The sequence below is a fragment of the Streptopelia decaocto genome (genome assembly GCF_964273445.1).
Source record: "Streptopelia decaocto genome assembly, chromosome: 2".
In the NCBI taxonomy this organism is placed as follows: domain Eukaryota; kingdom Metazoa; phylum Chordata; class Aves; order Columbiformes; family Columbidae; genus Streptopelia; species Streptopelia decaocto.
In genome coordinates, this window is record NC_138655.1 from 45,276,613 (window position 1) to 45,294,256 (window position 17,644).

The 17,644-nt window shown below is 40.0% G+C and overlaps 1 protein-coding gene across 2 annotated transcripts in view; it reads right to left on the minus strand.

Annotated features, from left to right (window-relative positions):
- Positions 1–7,240: 7,240 nt before the first annotated feature.
- Positions 7,241–17,644, minus strand: part of ASXL3 (ASXL transcriptional regulator 3) — a 131,316-nt gene continuing 120,912 nt past the window's right edge. For both annotated transcript variants that reach the window (XM_082046806.1, XM_082046807.1), the window contains one exon: positions 7,241–15,187. In XM_082046806.1, the coding sequence (XP_081902932.1) occupies positions 11,510–15,187 (3,678 nt within the window). In that variant the 3' untranslated portion in view covers positions 7,241–11,509. The remainder of the gene's footprint in view (positions 15,188–17,644) is intronic.

A 17,644-nucleotide genomic window follows, 5' to 3' on the forward strand; every position in this document is an offset into this window, starting at 1 on the left:
CCTGCCCTTCTTGATCATTATTTATTATTTTACTATAGTTAATATTTCAGTTCATTTTCTGATATTCAGTACAGACCCCTCTTTTTGTTTCAGGACTAGCTTTAGCTTGATAAAAGCATATGCTGTGTCAAAGTACTGTTTTCTTCATTATTTGTCTTTATGATTTTAATGTCATAGTTCATCTCTTGTATATTGTATATGATTTAGCTTGAAGATCTTGAAATCCATTTTTATCTTGAAATCCATTTTTAGCTTTTAATTTTCAGAACTTCTTAGTAATTGTTGGTAGGTATTTTAATCACAGAATTGTTTTGTCTGGAAAAGACCTTTAAGATCATTGAGTCCAACCATTAACCTAGCACTGTCAGGTCCACCTCTAGAACATGTTCCCAAGAACCTCATCTACACGACTTCTAAATACCTCCAGGGATGGTGACTCAGCTTCCTGGGCAGCCTTTTTGAATGTCTGACAACCCTTTTGGTGAAGACATATTTCCTGATATCCAATATCTTTTAGTTAAAAACTACTGTATGGGCTTGGATTGTCCAGAGAGTTCTCTTGTGTTTCTTTTTCAGTTCAACCAAAGTTTTGAAAGGGCAACTCAATTTTACTGCCTATAAGCAATGACTATAGCCAGGGAACAACTTGCAATAATGCTTCCTCTTCATGAGCACTTCTTTCCTCGAGGAAAGCTAGCACACAGAAAGTGATAACCTATAGTGCAATCATGTAAGGGTGAAATCAGAAGGGCCAAGCATAAAATTCGCTTTGACCAGCAAAGGACATTAAAAACAACTAAAAAAGTTGCCCTCGAAATACAGCAGCAGTAAGAGGAACACCAAGGTGCCTGCTGATCAGCTGCTTAATGGAGAGGGAGAGCCATCCATCGACTATAATCAGGTAATTAACACAATTGGTACTGGAGACAAAAGGGTACTATCTCAGCCTTGAATAGGTTGGAGAGCACTTGTATGAGCTATATGTTAGAAAAGGATGCTGGGCATAATGGTCGTCACTGGATAGCACTTGAAGGGGTGGCTGATACAGTCACAGGGGCCTCACAGGTAACACAGGAGTTACCTTCCAGAACTCATGAAAACACGCGATGCAGGGAAAACTGGGGAAGGATGAAAATAACAACCACCCCAATTTCCAAAGAGGAGGAGTGAAGGGAATTAGTATCACCAGCTTCATTTAACTCTCTGGAAAAATGTTAGTACAAGTGGTTTATAAGCACCCTCTGAGATAAAAAGTACTACGGTCAACATAAATTTGTCAAGAAGAAGCTGGGTCAGCCCAGTCTCGCTTCCTTCCATGACAGAGTAACAGGAACCATGGACTGAGGAGCAGATCTCATATCTTGATTTCAGTAAACCTTTTAGCATCCCTTCCCATGACATTTTCATAGGTAAACTGGAAGAATATAGTCTAGACAAAATTGTTACCCAGTTAGTGAAAAGTGGGTGGAAAACCATTCTCACACAGTCATAGGAGGCAACCATAACAGAGCCAGTTCTGGCACAGCTCCATTTCCTTCCAGCATTTTAGTTTATGGGATGGGTGATGGGATAGCAAATTCTGAGCAAGAGGCTGGGCTCGATAACCTACCGATGGCCCTTCCAACAGGAATTAGCCTGTAATACTGTGGTCCTGTTTTTCTGAATTTGCAGATGATATCTACCTGGGAAACACTGTTGTCTTGTTGACAGACAAGATCGGAATTTAAGATGATCTGTACAAGTTCGAGTTATGATTTAAAAGCTTAGGACAGCACTAAGAGCTGATAAATAGAATAGTCTACACTTAGAAAATTATTCAAATACAGGATGGGGAAGAAGCAGCTAGAAGCAGTTTTACTGGGAATGATGCGGTGGTTACTGGGACCAACCTGTCAAACAGGCCATGGACAAACGAAACACTGTTCTGGGACATGGGAGCACAATTTTAGCCTCTCTGGCTTGCAAACCAGTCCTACCTCTATGCTCGGCCTCAGCTGAGATAATATATTCACTCTCAGGACCTGAACAGCAAAAAGGATTTGAACTAACTGGAGAGAGTCCACAGAAGATCAACAAAAGTGATAAGAGGTTGGAAAACATGACCCATAAAGAAAGGCTGAATATTAGGATTGTTTATCTTAAACAATAGAAAACCAAGAGAGACGAATTAACAGCCTAACTATCTAATAGACTGCTGGAAAGAGGCAAGTAGAAAGTTATTTTCAGCGTCTGTGAAGTGTAGATAAGACTGAATGGGCTTAAACTGCAGCAAGGAAGATTTGGGTTGGAGGTTGGGATAAGCTCTGTCATGGTAAGGACAGCGAAGCGCTGAGAGCAGCTGTCCCTGTGTGGAGTGGGAGGCACAGCAACCCCAGCAGCAGCCTGAGCCTCCTGCGGAGCAGTGGGGTCAAGCTGGCCTTCAGATTTCTGGCAGTACTGTTCTTCAGATTCTATAATATATGAATAAAATCAGCCTTCTTTTTGCAGCACCAGAAATACCCTAGTATTTAATCCTGATTTAAGCATACTGTGTAGCCCACTTTCCTAGTCAGAGAATCACAGAATGATTGGGGCTGGAAGGGACCTCTGCAAATCATCTAGTCCAACCCAAATGCCTTACTATCCTTTGAGAGTTGTTAAATATATATATATATATATATATAAAACTTTTTCCTAACCACATCACAATCATCAGATGCCAGAGAGAACCCCTTGTGACTGACACCTCACACGTATTTCTTTCCATCCCTCCAAAGCATTATTTCATTTTCTGCCTAAGTCTGTACAAATCCTTTTTTATTAAATATTCAAGTACCGTTGGCGCTAGTATACATATAATTCCTCTTTACTGTTGCCTATACACTTCATAAAGATCTTGATATTATTTTTCTGAAAATTTAGAAGATGCAGAATGGAAAAGGTATGTTCCTCATGTCCAGTAATACTATACAAAGTCCCTTGAATCACATGGCTATTTTCATTGCTCTTTGATTTGATTTTAAAGGAGCTGAAAACACAAATGCAGATTTTCCCCACCCACATTAATTCTGTTATAGGTAGCATGACGTACTGAACAGAAGTAGATGATGCTGAATGTATTTCTAGATTACTTTTTCAACTGTCTGACATAGTGAAGAACATAAATCAGGCTTGCCTGGCAATGCAAGCAAGGACTTTTAGAATCAGTAAACTGAAGTAAGGCTCTGAAATTCCTATTTTAGGAAACCAAAACAAAGACTCTTAATTTGAAAAATGCTGAACATACAGTAACTTTAAAATTTTCTAGCCAGAGATACTGTAAAATACTTTCAAACAGCCATATTTAAGAAACTAGCCATCAAGTTGTGTAATTTTATACTATCAGCTAGCGCTGGATCTGACTTTCCTTAAATATTTACATTTATCTCCCAATTAAGAGCTACAAAAGATGTTCTTAATATTTGCAATTCCATACAGATACTAAGATTTTAATACAATTAGCAGGATGACTTATTCTAAAAACATAACTTCTTTCTCACTAGTCTTACACTGATTCCTTATCCAAGCTTCTTTTCGGTGACAGACGATGTGTGTTGGTTGTGTTTTCCTAATACTCTGAGGACATTTATTTGGACTTGTTGAACAGTAAATGTTTGCTTTTGGATGGAACCCAAGCCTATGGTCTATCCTGGCTGCTGTGGGTCAGCTCCTGCTCACTCTCATTAAAAAATCTGAGGCTTGGACTTTGCCACTCAATAACCTAAAGGAAGTCAGATAAACTATGTTAGGATTATTGCGTTTTCACAGCTAATTTCGTTCTTTTCCCCAAAGATTACATACTATGCTGCACAATGCACAAGTCAGGGGTGAAGGGTGAGGCACTGCGAGTACAGGTTTCCACCATCTCCCAGATTTGCTCCTGTAAAAGCCAGAAATGCACACATCAATAGGAAAGATTCTGCATGATGGATTTTGGGCTGAGAGTTCACAATCAGGGAGCATGAAAACGTGATTTTCAGGAAGACTTGAGAAGTTGGGAAAGAAGCAAATAAGACTCTTTACAGCAAGGCCCAATATTAAAAACAAAAAGTTTCTCCTTTATGTAATAACATCAGTCATTTATTTACTCAACGTAGCAAGATTTCCTATTAATAAAAGTCAATTATCCAATATATTCAGCTTATTTTCAGAACTGTTTTTCCTACAAGGGATCTTAAGCTGTTCTCTGCCCTGGTGGTACATGTATGAAGAAGCTCAGAGATATTGGAAATAAGTTCTCTGCTATTTGTTGGAATGACATGGAGAAAAGACCCTGAAGGCTGAACTAAGCTCTACAAGATGAGGACAAAGGCCACAGAACAGAAGAGCATTAGAAAGGTGACATATACACGGAAATTCACATTTATCCCAGGTGCCAACAGCTTCCAAGAAGTCCAGTCCAGGTATTTTTCCCCAATGGATTTGTGGAACAGTTGTCAACTTCATCACTGCTGGTGAGTCAACAGGCACTTCCTACGCTGGGAGCATGAACCTTCAGTACTTACATGTCTGTTTTTTAACTGAGAAATAACAAACTCCTCTCATCAGTATCACGTATCTGCAGAGTACCAGTGTCCAGGAGTCTGAATCATCTCAACAAATTCTGCTTTATATCTGTCTCTAGCTCAGTTTCCATAAAAAACAGCTGTCCCGAGAACACATGCTGACTCCACAAGCAGGTACCAGGAGGTATCAGTGCCTGTGACTCCATCTACCTTCCTTATCACAGAAAGCTGTCTCCAAGGTGATGGTGCACAAAGGTATTGCTGTTTGGTGGCCCTTCAACTGCAAGCCACGTCATCCGAGAAACACCAGGCTTGATAACAGCACACCCCCCGCACACCAAGCTGCGATAATACCTTCAGATTCATTTGTGAAGCGCCTCGATACAAAGAGCTGTCTTGCTGTCTCTCTTCACCCGTGAGTGGCAAAGGAAACAGCAAGAAAACATAAAAAAAATATGCCCTGGCTCTGGCCTGGGGAATAATTTTTTCCAGTGTATCAGTACTTCACTTCCATAGACTGCACGAGTCAGACAGCGCTTTCAAAGGCTGCCAGAGCTGCCAAGTGCAGGAAAGGCTGATGTGAGCTGCAGGGCATCATTTCTATTTGAAAGCCGAGTTCCAGGACTGGGCGGGGGAAGGAGGGCTTGTTTTCACTACAACTAAAGCTCCACACAGAGGAAAGGCAAACCCAGAAATGCTGTGTATTCCTGGTTGGTTTTCTCTGTGCTACGTGCTTTTGCTGAGGGACAGGAGCACTTGGAGCGAGTGAGAGCAGCGCAGCGTGTTTTCTCCTCGTGCCATCTGCTGGCTGCACTGGCGTGGTAAGTCTGGGCTGACCGAAGGAGGGAACACAAAAGAAAGGACAAGACTTAATTTCCTAATACTAATAAAGTCCTCAGCAAACACCTCAGAAAAAACAAACTTTGTTTTTTGTTTCTTTTTTTTTTTTTTTAAGATTGAATGAAAATGTGCAGAAATATTTCACAGGTTTTAAGAAGAAAAAAAAAAGAAAGACAAAAGTCAATATTTAGCTAGTACAGATTTAACAAATTGATTTGATGTTTGACATTGCTTCGGTGAAAAATTGTGAAAGGAAATTAGCCTGAAAAGCTATTGCTGTGAGCAGCAGAGCTGGTCCCTGATTTTGTAAAGCCCCATGCAAAGACAATTATCTGAAGCAGAACTCAACAAGGTAAATAATCTGCATGACAGCACTAGCTGAAGGAGTTTGCCAGGTGGGTGTTGGATAGGAAAAAAAAGTCATTGGATTATAAACTACATGAGATGGGGGTGTCTTCTTTCTGGATTTGGACAGATTTTGGCAGAAGGGGCTGTTGTTTGCTGCTAACAAGGCCCTCAGATGGTACCACATCTGAAATAATGACAGGAGGCTGGACAAAAGATGGTGTTTAGGATGTGTTGTTTGGCTATTTCTGAGCAGGTCTACAAAACTATTTGCTACCCACCTTCTAACGCTTGCACCCTGAGCACCAGTACTCAAAGAGCTCCTTGGAGGGTAACATTATGAAAACTTTTTATTTTTTTAAAAAATATTTTTAATATAATAGTTACTGAATTTCCATTCCAGACTTCAAAAGGTAAGTGCTTTGAGGAACATAACTTGGACTGGTTGCCTTTCATGTACCATGGACATACAATTTCTTCTGCTGTGGGGATAAGAAATAAAGGAGGTGTGTACCTGGATTGCTTTTGTTGTTAAGCACGTTCTGGATGGGCTGCAGACAAAGTCCTAAAATACACCCAGCATTAACTACCGAAAGCAATATAATCACCTTCATCCACAAACTATTCTACTTACAACAACTTCATATACAACACCTAGTTTTATTTTACTAGTATAAGATGATTAATACTTGAGTTACATAAGAAGTCATTCAGACTATGTCACACATCATCGTCATTTAAAAATCCTTTACAAAGGACCATTTTTTCTCTCACATTTCTGTTTCACCAACCTGTACATACAACAAATGTGCACAAGCAGGATCTCCTGCCTAAGGCACTGAACATAAATAAATAAACCAATGACAAAAATTATTTTATCTCTTTATTTTTTTTTTCAGAATATTTTAATATTGAATCCCAAGTTGCTATTTTCAAGGGATAGGGGAAAAGGAAAGGGAGAAGAGAGAAGTTATGAAGACAAATTATTTTATTTAATTTATGGTTTTGTGAATGGTCGTTTCTGTAGGCAACAAAATGTTGTTTTCTTAAAAAAAAATAAAAATAAAACAAACAGCACCATTAAAGAAAGCATGATCCCTGAATTCTAAACAAAACACTGTCTTGAAACAAAAAAGTTGCTAAAATGCTTGTTTCACCCAGTCACCTCTGGTGGGGTGACAAAGCAAAGCGTAACAGCATTAAACTGTCGTAATCCCAATTAAACCAACTACACCCCCTTCTGAAGATTCAGAGAACCACTTTCCGAGCTTGTCCTGTGGGAATAATATTTTCTTTGGTAGAGGACCGAAGGAGGGTATCTGCTTCACTAAATGCAGATAGAAGAGATTTCTGTTCACGCTAGGGATCTCCCCAAGAATCTGTATTTCTCATGCATGTTTGGTATGAGTGGATTTCACACTGCTGTTATACTGCAGGAGTAATACTGCCCTACAAAGGCATAGAATGGCTAATGTTGAACAGATGTAAACATTCAGAATACTGACAAAAAAAAAATACATACACACAAAAAACCCTGTACTGAAAATGTGAATCGAGTTAAGTTTCCATAAAGCAGAAAAAAATATTTTACAGCAGTACAAGAGAATTATGGCAACAAAGTAAAGCACTTTTCTTGGAACATTCATGAACAGTACAAATACAACAAAGTTATTCTACGGACTAAATTATTCTTTAACTATCAAATATAGTACAAAGCGAAATATTATGTGCTATAAAAGAAGCAGCTCCTTAAATTAGACTAAAAAAATGCCTTTTTTTTTTTTTTTCTTTGTTGGTTTTACAGTGACAAAGCATGATGACCGAAGACAACAGGATTTCATAGACTCAGAAACGTTTAGCTACACGGGTCCATGCCAAATCCACTGAAGCTTTTGTTGCCCGCCCCGTGTTGCGCAGAGCCACAGGAGCTGCTGCCGGGAGGCTGCAGAAGCCGTTCAGTGTGCGGAGCTGGGCCGCTCACGCCTGGCAGATAAAATGATCCCTTCGGGTGACACTTCTCGGCTCATCTCAAGTGTTTATCCCGGTTACCTTCACCACACCTTGGAGAAACTGCTAAACCAGAGGCTACAATAACGATTCTGAAATTGTGCGTGTGTTTATAGGGGGGGAAAGGGGTGCAGCATAAGGTAATTTTACTTCGGAAATTGCATTATAAAGCACCATATGCACCAGCTTTAAAAAACTGTGCAAGGAATTGCAGGGCCCTGAAAAACCACCTGCAGGTTCTGTAGCTTACCCTGACAACATGCACCACCCTCAAGAAGAAAGTCTATAGCACAGAGGATATACCTTTTGCTTTATGGCTCAACCTAGATTTTTGTCGTTTTAACGCTATTTCATGTACTAGACCTCAGCAGATAAATAAAATGCAAACAGGGAGCATCCAGTTCACCATTTCTTAATTATTTCTTTTAAACATTATTTCAAAGGGAGTTTCTGCTTGGAAAATTAGTTCAGAACAGCAACAGACAAACACACACACTGCAAATGCCCTAACGTTATCTGCATATCTCACAGGTATGCAATTAAAACAATAAAGAGTAAAAAAGAGTGTTTCTCCCTCTCACCCAAAAGTGCTGCTCCAGGGGTAGGAGTGGGGGAACTATTTTTGATATTTAAAAAAAAAAGGTAAATTATACATGCTGGACACTGGGACATATACGTACGTACACACAAACACAGTGCAGTGTGTTCTTAAGCAATTCTTTCACCACTTTTCAGTGCATAAACTATTAACACCCCACGGTGCAAACTGCATGGCCATTAGAAAATACAATGCCATTGGGCCTGAAACCTGGACGATTAAACAACAACAAAAAAGAAGTCATTCAAAATTAACCTCTAAATGTGATTGTGTTCTTACTGAAGACCAAGGGTCACTCTTCCCCAGACATTTGTGTGATACCAGAATCCAAGTAATGTTTCCAGTCACACTAGGATTCAGTCGGGCTGAAGTTTTTTGAGTACTTTAATACCATAAACCTATCATCTGCTGTCATCTGTAACAATGCTTCATGACTGTTGCTGACTAACTGGTCAAATTTATTCCTGGTGCAACTCCAGTGACTTAAAAACAAAAGGAGTGGAACCGCACTATGGAAGAGTTTGGTCGGTTGTGTAATATAACATAGCACCATCCAGTTTAATGCCATTTTAAATAACATTTTATCATGACCTCACACATGCAAGTTGCAATCCTGATACAGAAATGACAATGACATGAATGAGTTACCTATCACATTAGTCACACTCTTACCCTTTGAACAAAATAAACCAATTTTGTGGCTGGAATTTATTTCTATATTATGTCAGTCAATTCAAGAAGTACTTCAAGATGCAAGTACAAACAAATAATTGACTTATGTGCTGTGGACAGGAAAACCTGAGCTAGAAATAAGGATTCCCAGCAGGCTTGTATAAACACAGGTTATTAGAAGTCCAAGACTGGTTGCTCTCCTTATTTTAAATAGAAGTATCCTACCTCTACCAAGTATAAATACAATGCAATACAATTCTAATACAAAGGCTCCTCAAATATGAATTTGATATGCATTAACTCACTGTACTCATGCTTACTCATGAGTATTTTCCAGTCACTGTTTTGCCAACAGCTGCCGTAGCACTGAACACTAATTTTCATGTGGTTACTTTTAGGTTTTTGCTTGGCTGTATTATTTTCCTACCAGAAGACCTGAAAGTGCTGATAAGTGGTTTCTTCACTCATACATCATATTAAGGAGCACTTTTGTATAGAAAAAATATATTCTTATATCGGCAACAAGTTTGTTAGTGTAATTATAAATGGCCTTTGTACCACACAGTGTCAAAAATAATATTGATATGTTGCTAATTACAAGAAAAGAGAACATCAAGGTGCACCATAGAGCTTCCTATGACAGGAATGTATATTGTAGATATTCCAGCTCACTTTTAAGACAGTAAATGGCATTTATCATGTTTGTGAAAATGGTCCCACAAGAAAATAAATGTGGTTCCTCCATTCAGTAGAACCTCACTAATATGCACCCACATCAGGGAGACCAGTTACAGCTTATGAATAAGTATGCACACAAAGATTGTATTAAAAAAGTATAGTGTAAAATGCAGTATACTTTTTATTTCCTAAGTGTAGTTCTATCATTCACATTAATATTTCAGAATGCAATCGTAAATGCATCACGAAATCCAGGCAGCATTACATCTCACACATTTGCACTATGTTGCTCTCAGAGAACCTTGGAAGAAAAATCAGTTCTCTTGAGCAGACTGCAAGGTCTTTGGATTAGTGAGGTTCTATTGTAACAGTAAAAATAACATTTCTCTCTGATGCTGACATTTGGGCAGACCCAACCACATACTGGCAGATGGATGACTTGCACTCCACATTTTGTGTTCTTGAAGTGGGACTTAAAAAACCCAAGGTATATCATCTCCCCAGCAACTGCATGTGCTTTATCCCTTTACAATATTTTCCTTTTAGGTGAATAGGGTCCCAAAATTATAGTTTGTTTGTTTTTCTCTGCTGTCATGGTGGCTAGCGCATCTGGAATGCAGTTATAGTCCTAAATGTAAATACAGTACTGGATAAATACTGATGATTACTTTAAAGATGCAGTATCCCTTTTAAAAATGCCTTTTTGTTTCCAAATTTCTAAAAGATAGAGTAATGGGTTTGAATTTCTTTGAGAAAAAAAAGTGAATGTTTTGAGTAATTCTAAGATTTACTTTAAATGGCAAAATTCTGAGATGTTATTTAGAGTAACTCACATAAGAGGAAAACCAACTGATAATCTAGTAACCAATATGCAATTAGAATCTTTCCTTATTCATTCATCGTAAGAACGCATCATTTTTAGGCCACAGAAAGACTACAACATCCAGAACCTATTACGTAAGTCTGACCCTTTACATATATTTGGGACTGACAAACTGAGTGGACAGATTAGAGAGACAAATACAAAATATTTGAGTGCGAAACAGGAAGAGAAAACAGTTTTCTAATCACCAGTAGAGAAGTTAATTTCTCCAGACTCTGCTGAGGCCAATGTGATTCCAGTGTTGGTTCCACTAACCCATCGCACATACAAATCATTCTCAAGGAGAAGAGATGATGAGTAGGATTTCAGTTCTGTACGTAGTCCCTGGCAGGCATGTAACAATCCTCTAACAATCTAAATTCCTCCTTTATTTTTTTGGCTAGGTGAACTGACTATATTTTAGCCCTAGATAGTGGAAGTCAATTGAAGAAAACGATCCTGTCAGCAGAAGGACTGCACACTGACTTGGAAGCTACAATGGCTGATATCCCGCACTTGCCTCTACCCCATTCAAAACAGTCACTACTCAGTGTGTTATTCATTCTGCATAGTTACTCCACTTCTTGCAGAGTTATTCTTCCACAGATCTTTAGCCTGCAGCTTGTGTCAGCTACCAAAAAATGGAGAAAAAAATGTGCTGCACTTTGTGCAAATAAATAGAAGCTAGGAATGACATGCATTAATGCCTTTTTTTTTTTTTTCACATAGCAAGAGAGCTCATAGAAGCTTCAGTAACAAGGCTATCTTTTTTTTAAAAAAACCCTACTTCTACAGGTTTCCTCTTCTTCCCAGCAAATGGCGCTCAGGCAGGAATAACTAAATTATGAAAGCACCACATGGAAGAAAAAGAAAAAATCAATCAACTAATTGCAAACCATTAGTGGCCTAACCTGGTCCAATTTCTCTGTTCGTTTGTCCTCCTCTTCCACGCTGATAAGGGATACTGCATCTTTGATCCAGTTCCTACCGTACAACCAGACAAGCTACACACAGTTTGGAAGGCCCTATGCAGTCATCATGACAGAAGGCTCCGCAGCCTTTACACACGATCATGGCTTTCAGCCTGCACGAGCACTTCAGTTCCAGTTCATCGGCGTTGCTGCTGTCAGCAAATTTCTGAACTGGGATCTGCGCGTTCTGGTTCGACAGGCCCGTGGCAGCGGTTGAGCCACTTCCCAACATCCCAATCGATTTCTCAATTGCAGATGCCGCCCTTTTGAAGCTTGTGCTACCGAAGTGTATTGTTGGATAATTTCCACAGAGCTGCTGCTGCTGCTGCTGCTGCTGCGGGTGCTGCGTCTGTATTTTCTGAGCAGCGAGTTGGGTAAAAGGCTTCTGTGGCTCAGAAAGTAAATAGGAAGAGAAATCTGCATTTTTCAATGCAAATGCTTTTAACTGTTCTTTCACTTCGTTCTGATCATAGGAAGCTTGTTTCATGCCCAGTTCGCAGCTGCTGCTTAAACCTTCCTCAAAAGAAACAGGTTCAGATTTTATATTGCTACAGATGCTTGCTGGCTGAGGCCAACTAAGTCTTTTAGTGGTTTCCATGGTAACTGTCAGTTGTTTTTGATCAGAGGGGACTTCGGCATTGGGGTGAGGAGGGGGAGGAGGTGGCACGGGCAGAGGGGGATGGGGGGGATGCACTAATGTTTTACTCTGCAGAGTTTGAGAGGCACTGGCAATGTCATCGCTTTCCTTAATTTGAATATTAGGGGAAAACACACTTCCTAGCCTCAGCGGGTGAGCTGCTGTAGAAATATTCACGTCTCCCAAGCCCTTCTGTTCCAGGTGTCTGCTAAAAGCGAATGCGTTGCAGCCAGGTGGGCCTTTTGAAGTAGTTTGCAACAAAGCTGCCGTAGGAATGGGGCCTCTTGCAGCCATGGACATTTGGTAAAAATGCTGTCTGTGTGAGGTACTAGCTTCTGCGTGAAAGCTGCCATTTTTATCAATGTGAAATAAGCTCTGCTGGAAACTGCATGAAGGCAACGGCCTCTTCTGCTGCTTGATCTCTGGGCTGTGAGCGATTCGACTCTGAATGGCATGTTTGTTCAGCCACTCCTGCTTAAATGGCTGACCATGCCCTAGCTGGTTCATGCTGGAACTGATTACACAAGGAGCCACTTTAACATCTGTGTCCATTGACACCTTCCCGGGCTCACATTTAATTTGAGCGTGTTCCCCTACAGTCCTGGCCATCCTCTTTTTCGGATGGTTTTCACGCTTTCTGACTTGTAGTGGGGCTATGCTACCTGCTGTAAATCCTTTACCATCTGGATTAGGAGAGTTGGAAGGATGTTCAACAAGATTTCTCTCCGATACTGCTGTCTTACATACTGAGGTAGTTTGCAAAGGCAAGGGAAGCCTGTTAATTTCTAGTTTGGCTCCTGATCTGGGCTGCGGCAGCACTTTCTCTAAAGGCAGATTGCCTTGCAGTAACTGTGTCACGAGAGGATTGTTGGCCTCCACTGACGACAAGCGACAGCTAGAGCCTCCGGCACTGCTAACTCGCTTCAGGCTTTCTGTTGTCAGGGACAGGGAGTCATCCATGGAGTCCGCGATGGATGTCTTGGAGGTCTGCGGTGGCTGCGCGCTCGTGGTTATTTCTGCGGTCTGAGCAGGCATTTCAGGTCCTGTAAAATCCTCGGTGTCCATCCTGAAGCACTTGTCAGACTCATTAGTTTCTGATTTAACGGGAACAGCAATGCTCGTCAAAAGACTCCTGGATTGCAGTTCTGACATTTGTGTGTAACTGGAAGGTTCGGTTTTGACATTTTTTAAGCAGTTTTGCTCTGCGTATTCCTTATGCTTACCGGAGTTAAGATGGCTGACCACGGGCTGGTCTGTGCTCATTGCCTCTTCATCATGCCAACAAATTCTATTGTTAGTGTTATACTGATTGGCACAGGCAGCATCTGCTTCATTTTTAAATGCTGAAGGACCTCTTATTTGCTCAGCAAAACCTTGGCTGGGAGTAACCACCTCAATTAATTTATCTTGAGGAGCAAGAGGCACTTCTTGAAGACTTGAACAACCTGCCTGCAAGTTCTTGCTGTCTTGCTTTGCTGTAATGGTGATAAAGCTGGAACTGTGCTCAAGGCTTTCATTAGAGACCACTTCAGGCCTGCTTATTACAGACACCTGAGGACAGGCTATACTTTGTAAGGCAGCTTCTGTCCTTGCAGGTCTGCTTGGCAGGTCAATGCTGTTGTCTGCATTTTCAACAGAAGAAGAAAGTGACAGACTGGAATTCAGATTTGTAGTGTGATCAACAATGACTTTGCAAGGTATAGACCTATTCATGGCAGTTTGTGTAAAGCTCACGGGCTGAGATTTACCAGAGAGATCCATCCGGTTTCGTGCTCCAGAGCTCTTTTCTAAGAGATCGGCATTTAATTTAGTAGCATTATCGTAAGAGCTTATTGTCACCATGTTACCAGTAAACATTGAGATGGGTGGCCTTGCAACAGAATCTGCTACTGCAAGGGCCTCACTGCAACTTAAAGCTGACCTAACGGTAGTGTGAATGGAGACAGTGCTTTGCTCGTTACACCCGGTTATGGCTATCTTATCAGAAGAAAATCTGTTGGTAGTCCCCACTGGGGGGATCAGTACAGAACTACCAGAGAGATGATTTGGCAAATTATTTGCAATAGATGAAGCTGGCACAGTGGCATAATGACTGGAGACTGCGTTATTCGCATTGCTACTTGGTGTCGGCAACCTTTTTTCATCGATGGCATTTGATAAGACCGTATTGTCTATGGAGACCGGTACATTACTTTTATCAATACATTTTGGTCCAATGGTTATGCATGGAGTATCAGCCCCTTGGATGGTTTTCAGCATATTTATATTACAAGCTGAAACTGCTGTGTTTGCACTGTCAACAGACATTAAAACAGAGGATTTATCAACAGAACTTGCAAAAGAAAGTTCTTTAATTGCTCCAGACATAGCAGTGCTGCAAACAGACACAGAGACTGAACTTTTATTATAAAGCACTGGCACACTGTTACTTTCAGTAGAGGTAGATGAAATAATTTTCTCACACAATTGTGGCACAGGTATATTTTCATCAGAACTGTGCACAGACATCTCAGTAGCAGTTTCTGGTAATGTAGCTGTGTTAAGTGACTGCTGCAATAAAGTAGTAGTGTCACGGTGATGAGCAGACTTGTTGCTAGGGGACCTGCAGTTAGGATTAACTATGATGACACCAGTAGAACCTTCAATCTTTGTGTCAGTAGAAGCTGGTATCTCCAGAGATGAGGTACTTTCCTTTGAGCTGAACTGTGACTTCAGTTCTTTATTAGTCTGGAGTAAATGAGCTCTGGCTTGATGTTTTGCAAATAGCTTGGCCTTTGTTTGCTCCTTGATGTGTGCCAGTGTTCTTGTCTTCCCACCTTCGCATGGGGTCCCCATTGCTCCAGAGACGATGCTCGCAGCTGCTGCCACGGCTGCTGCAGCTGCAGCTTCTCTTTGGGCTCTTGCTTGCTGAGCTCTTGCTTTGATATCCGCAAGAGTTCTAGCCCCAGTGTTTCTCCCACTGCTGACTGATGTACTTGGGGAAACTCGAGGTTCTGGTTTAGAAACAGGTTGGCTCTTGATGATAAAAGGTGGTCCAATTTTTGAAAGCTGAATCTAAAGGAAGAAAAAAACCCCATTAATTTTAATGAGATCATCAACCCACTAACATCATCAGCTGTCTCTTAAAGGGTCAGAGAAAGGTAATTAATTACTGTTCAGTGCAGCTGGACAGAAAAATGCTAAAAATTAATTATATTTACACTTCAGTATTTTATCATCCTCCAGCATGAATAACTGACACCTGTATTAGCCTACTCATGTTGATCCTTCTGACAGGAAGAAAGATTGAACTGGATGACAACATGATGCTTATCTGATACAATTTGTCAGACCTGTTTTATCTGTAGTGTATGTAACTGAGATGATCAACAAGCCTAGTGCAATCATACTGTAAAAGAGCTTACGACTATGTACTTGCTGCAAATGTTGTGGTTTTGCTCCTTGGTCTCCAATGACTAAGACATTAGGAACAGCCTGTCTTTCGCTTACATGCCAGACAACAGATCTTGCCTTTAGACTGGATGTAGCAGAACCTCCACTGAGCCTGTTTTTCATGTTACACCACGTAGCACTTTAGAGTAGTGGTATAAATCTGGTGAATCACCAAAGGATACGCCTTTCCCTTCCTCACTTGCAATTGTAAGAGACTCACTTTAGTACACCCCTGGGATACCTCCTACACTACTGCATTTCAAAAATGAAATCCTCAAACCTACAAATATTAAAAATGCAAACATTAAAGTTTTAAATACCTTTAAGCACGACAGTAACCTGTAAAATCACTGGGATTATTAGTATGTCTCCAATTAGGGACATCTGTTTTTAGGATTAGAGATTGAGAGTCCTGGGGCCACTTTATAACCCATATACTCTCTCAGAATACCCAAAGGTTTGCAAAAAATTGCATTTCAATCATTTCAATTTCTTAAAAGTGACACATGTTTACCAGCTGTCCACAGTAATAGGACTTAGTGATTAATGCTGTGACTTCTATATTTGTAGAAAAAGTAGTCATAAGGTATGATGGGATGTGAGAGCCATATAGGAGAATGATTTAGGAGAATTGGGTTTTTCTTTCCTCTTTTAGTAAGAAAGGATAGGACTTTGTTGGTGAGAAGACCCAAGAGCCAAATATTTGTCATACAAAAAACCAAACTAGAATTGATTGTTCAAAATTATTTTTGGAAATGCTTGAAAACTTTTCAGTATTCTCATTCACTTGCTGTAGGCTTCAGGGAGATTCAATTGATAAGACTGTGCAAGACTCAAAGCATCTGATTTTCCATAAGATATCAGTGGAAATCAATAGGAAGATGTTATTGTAATATATAACCATTTATATAACCATACAACTCTGTGCTGGTCTGGAGGGCTGGAATACTTCACTTTTCCGAGCAGTTGAATTTTTGGCTTATAAATAAACACTCATGCCTAATACTGTGAGGCTTCAAAATTTACATGAATATATTAAAGAATATCACAAACTCACAATTCCTTCAAAACATTTTGCTTTCTGTTTCAAGTAGCAACTTTTTCAATTTCCACTTTGCATCATCAGAAATGCTAAAGCTCTAAGCGCTTGATTATTTTTATTATTATAGTCATGACCTTTCTTTATTCCCTAGTGATTTATTTTCCTTGTGCTTAGAGTATGATTAGAATTTATTAGGGTAGATAGAAACTTTCTAAATATGAAAGAATATCACTAAACTCAGAATGGGCTAACTTCCAATTGCATCACTGCTCATAAAAATAAATTAATTGAAATATGCTGCTGCACTAGTGATTAAAACAGTTAGCCTATTTGCCCTCCTGGCCATATTAACAATGTTCAGTGATTGCAGTAGTTAAAAATAAATGCAGAAAAGGGCATTTCTGAATAATCACAAACTAGTATTGCAAAGTCAATGGCTTAAGTTCAGCAAATTGGATCTAAAACTCAGCTGATGTCATCATGTACCAAATTGAAAGGGTCAAAACGCTGAGCCTATATATAACTAAATCTATAGATCTGTTAGGAAAAAAAGAGCTTCCAACTGGAATTTACTTTCTTACATAGCAAAATGATACACATAAAAATGTCTGCTTAGCTAGTGTATCTTTTCAGCTTTTGCTTTGCCATTTACAAAGATATCTATACATCTATCAATTAGGTGCTTCCCCCCATAGCCAGGTCTCTGTTTCCAATTAATTCTACAGGAAAATCTCCTACTTCAGTCTACCCCAAGCCCTGGGCTTGCAAAAGGATCTCCAACTATTATGACTCTAGGTTTTCTTGCTGGATTAAGGCACTGGTTGTTTTTTCTTAATATTAGTTGTGGTAACATTTATTATTCATGCTTGCCAGAGAAGTCATCCGCAGGCAAACATGTGGATAATACAGTTGGGCAATTAGAAAAACAAGTAGCTCTGTGTAATGATGGGGAAGCTCTTGGATTAGATTAAGCCACAGATCCTGGAAAACCTTCCCTCACACAATAGCAATTTTGTAGCAAAGGCGCTGATTGAACA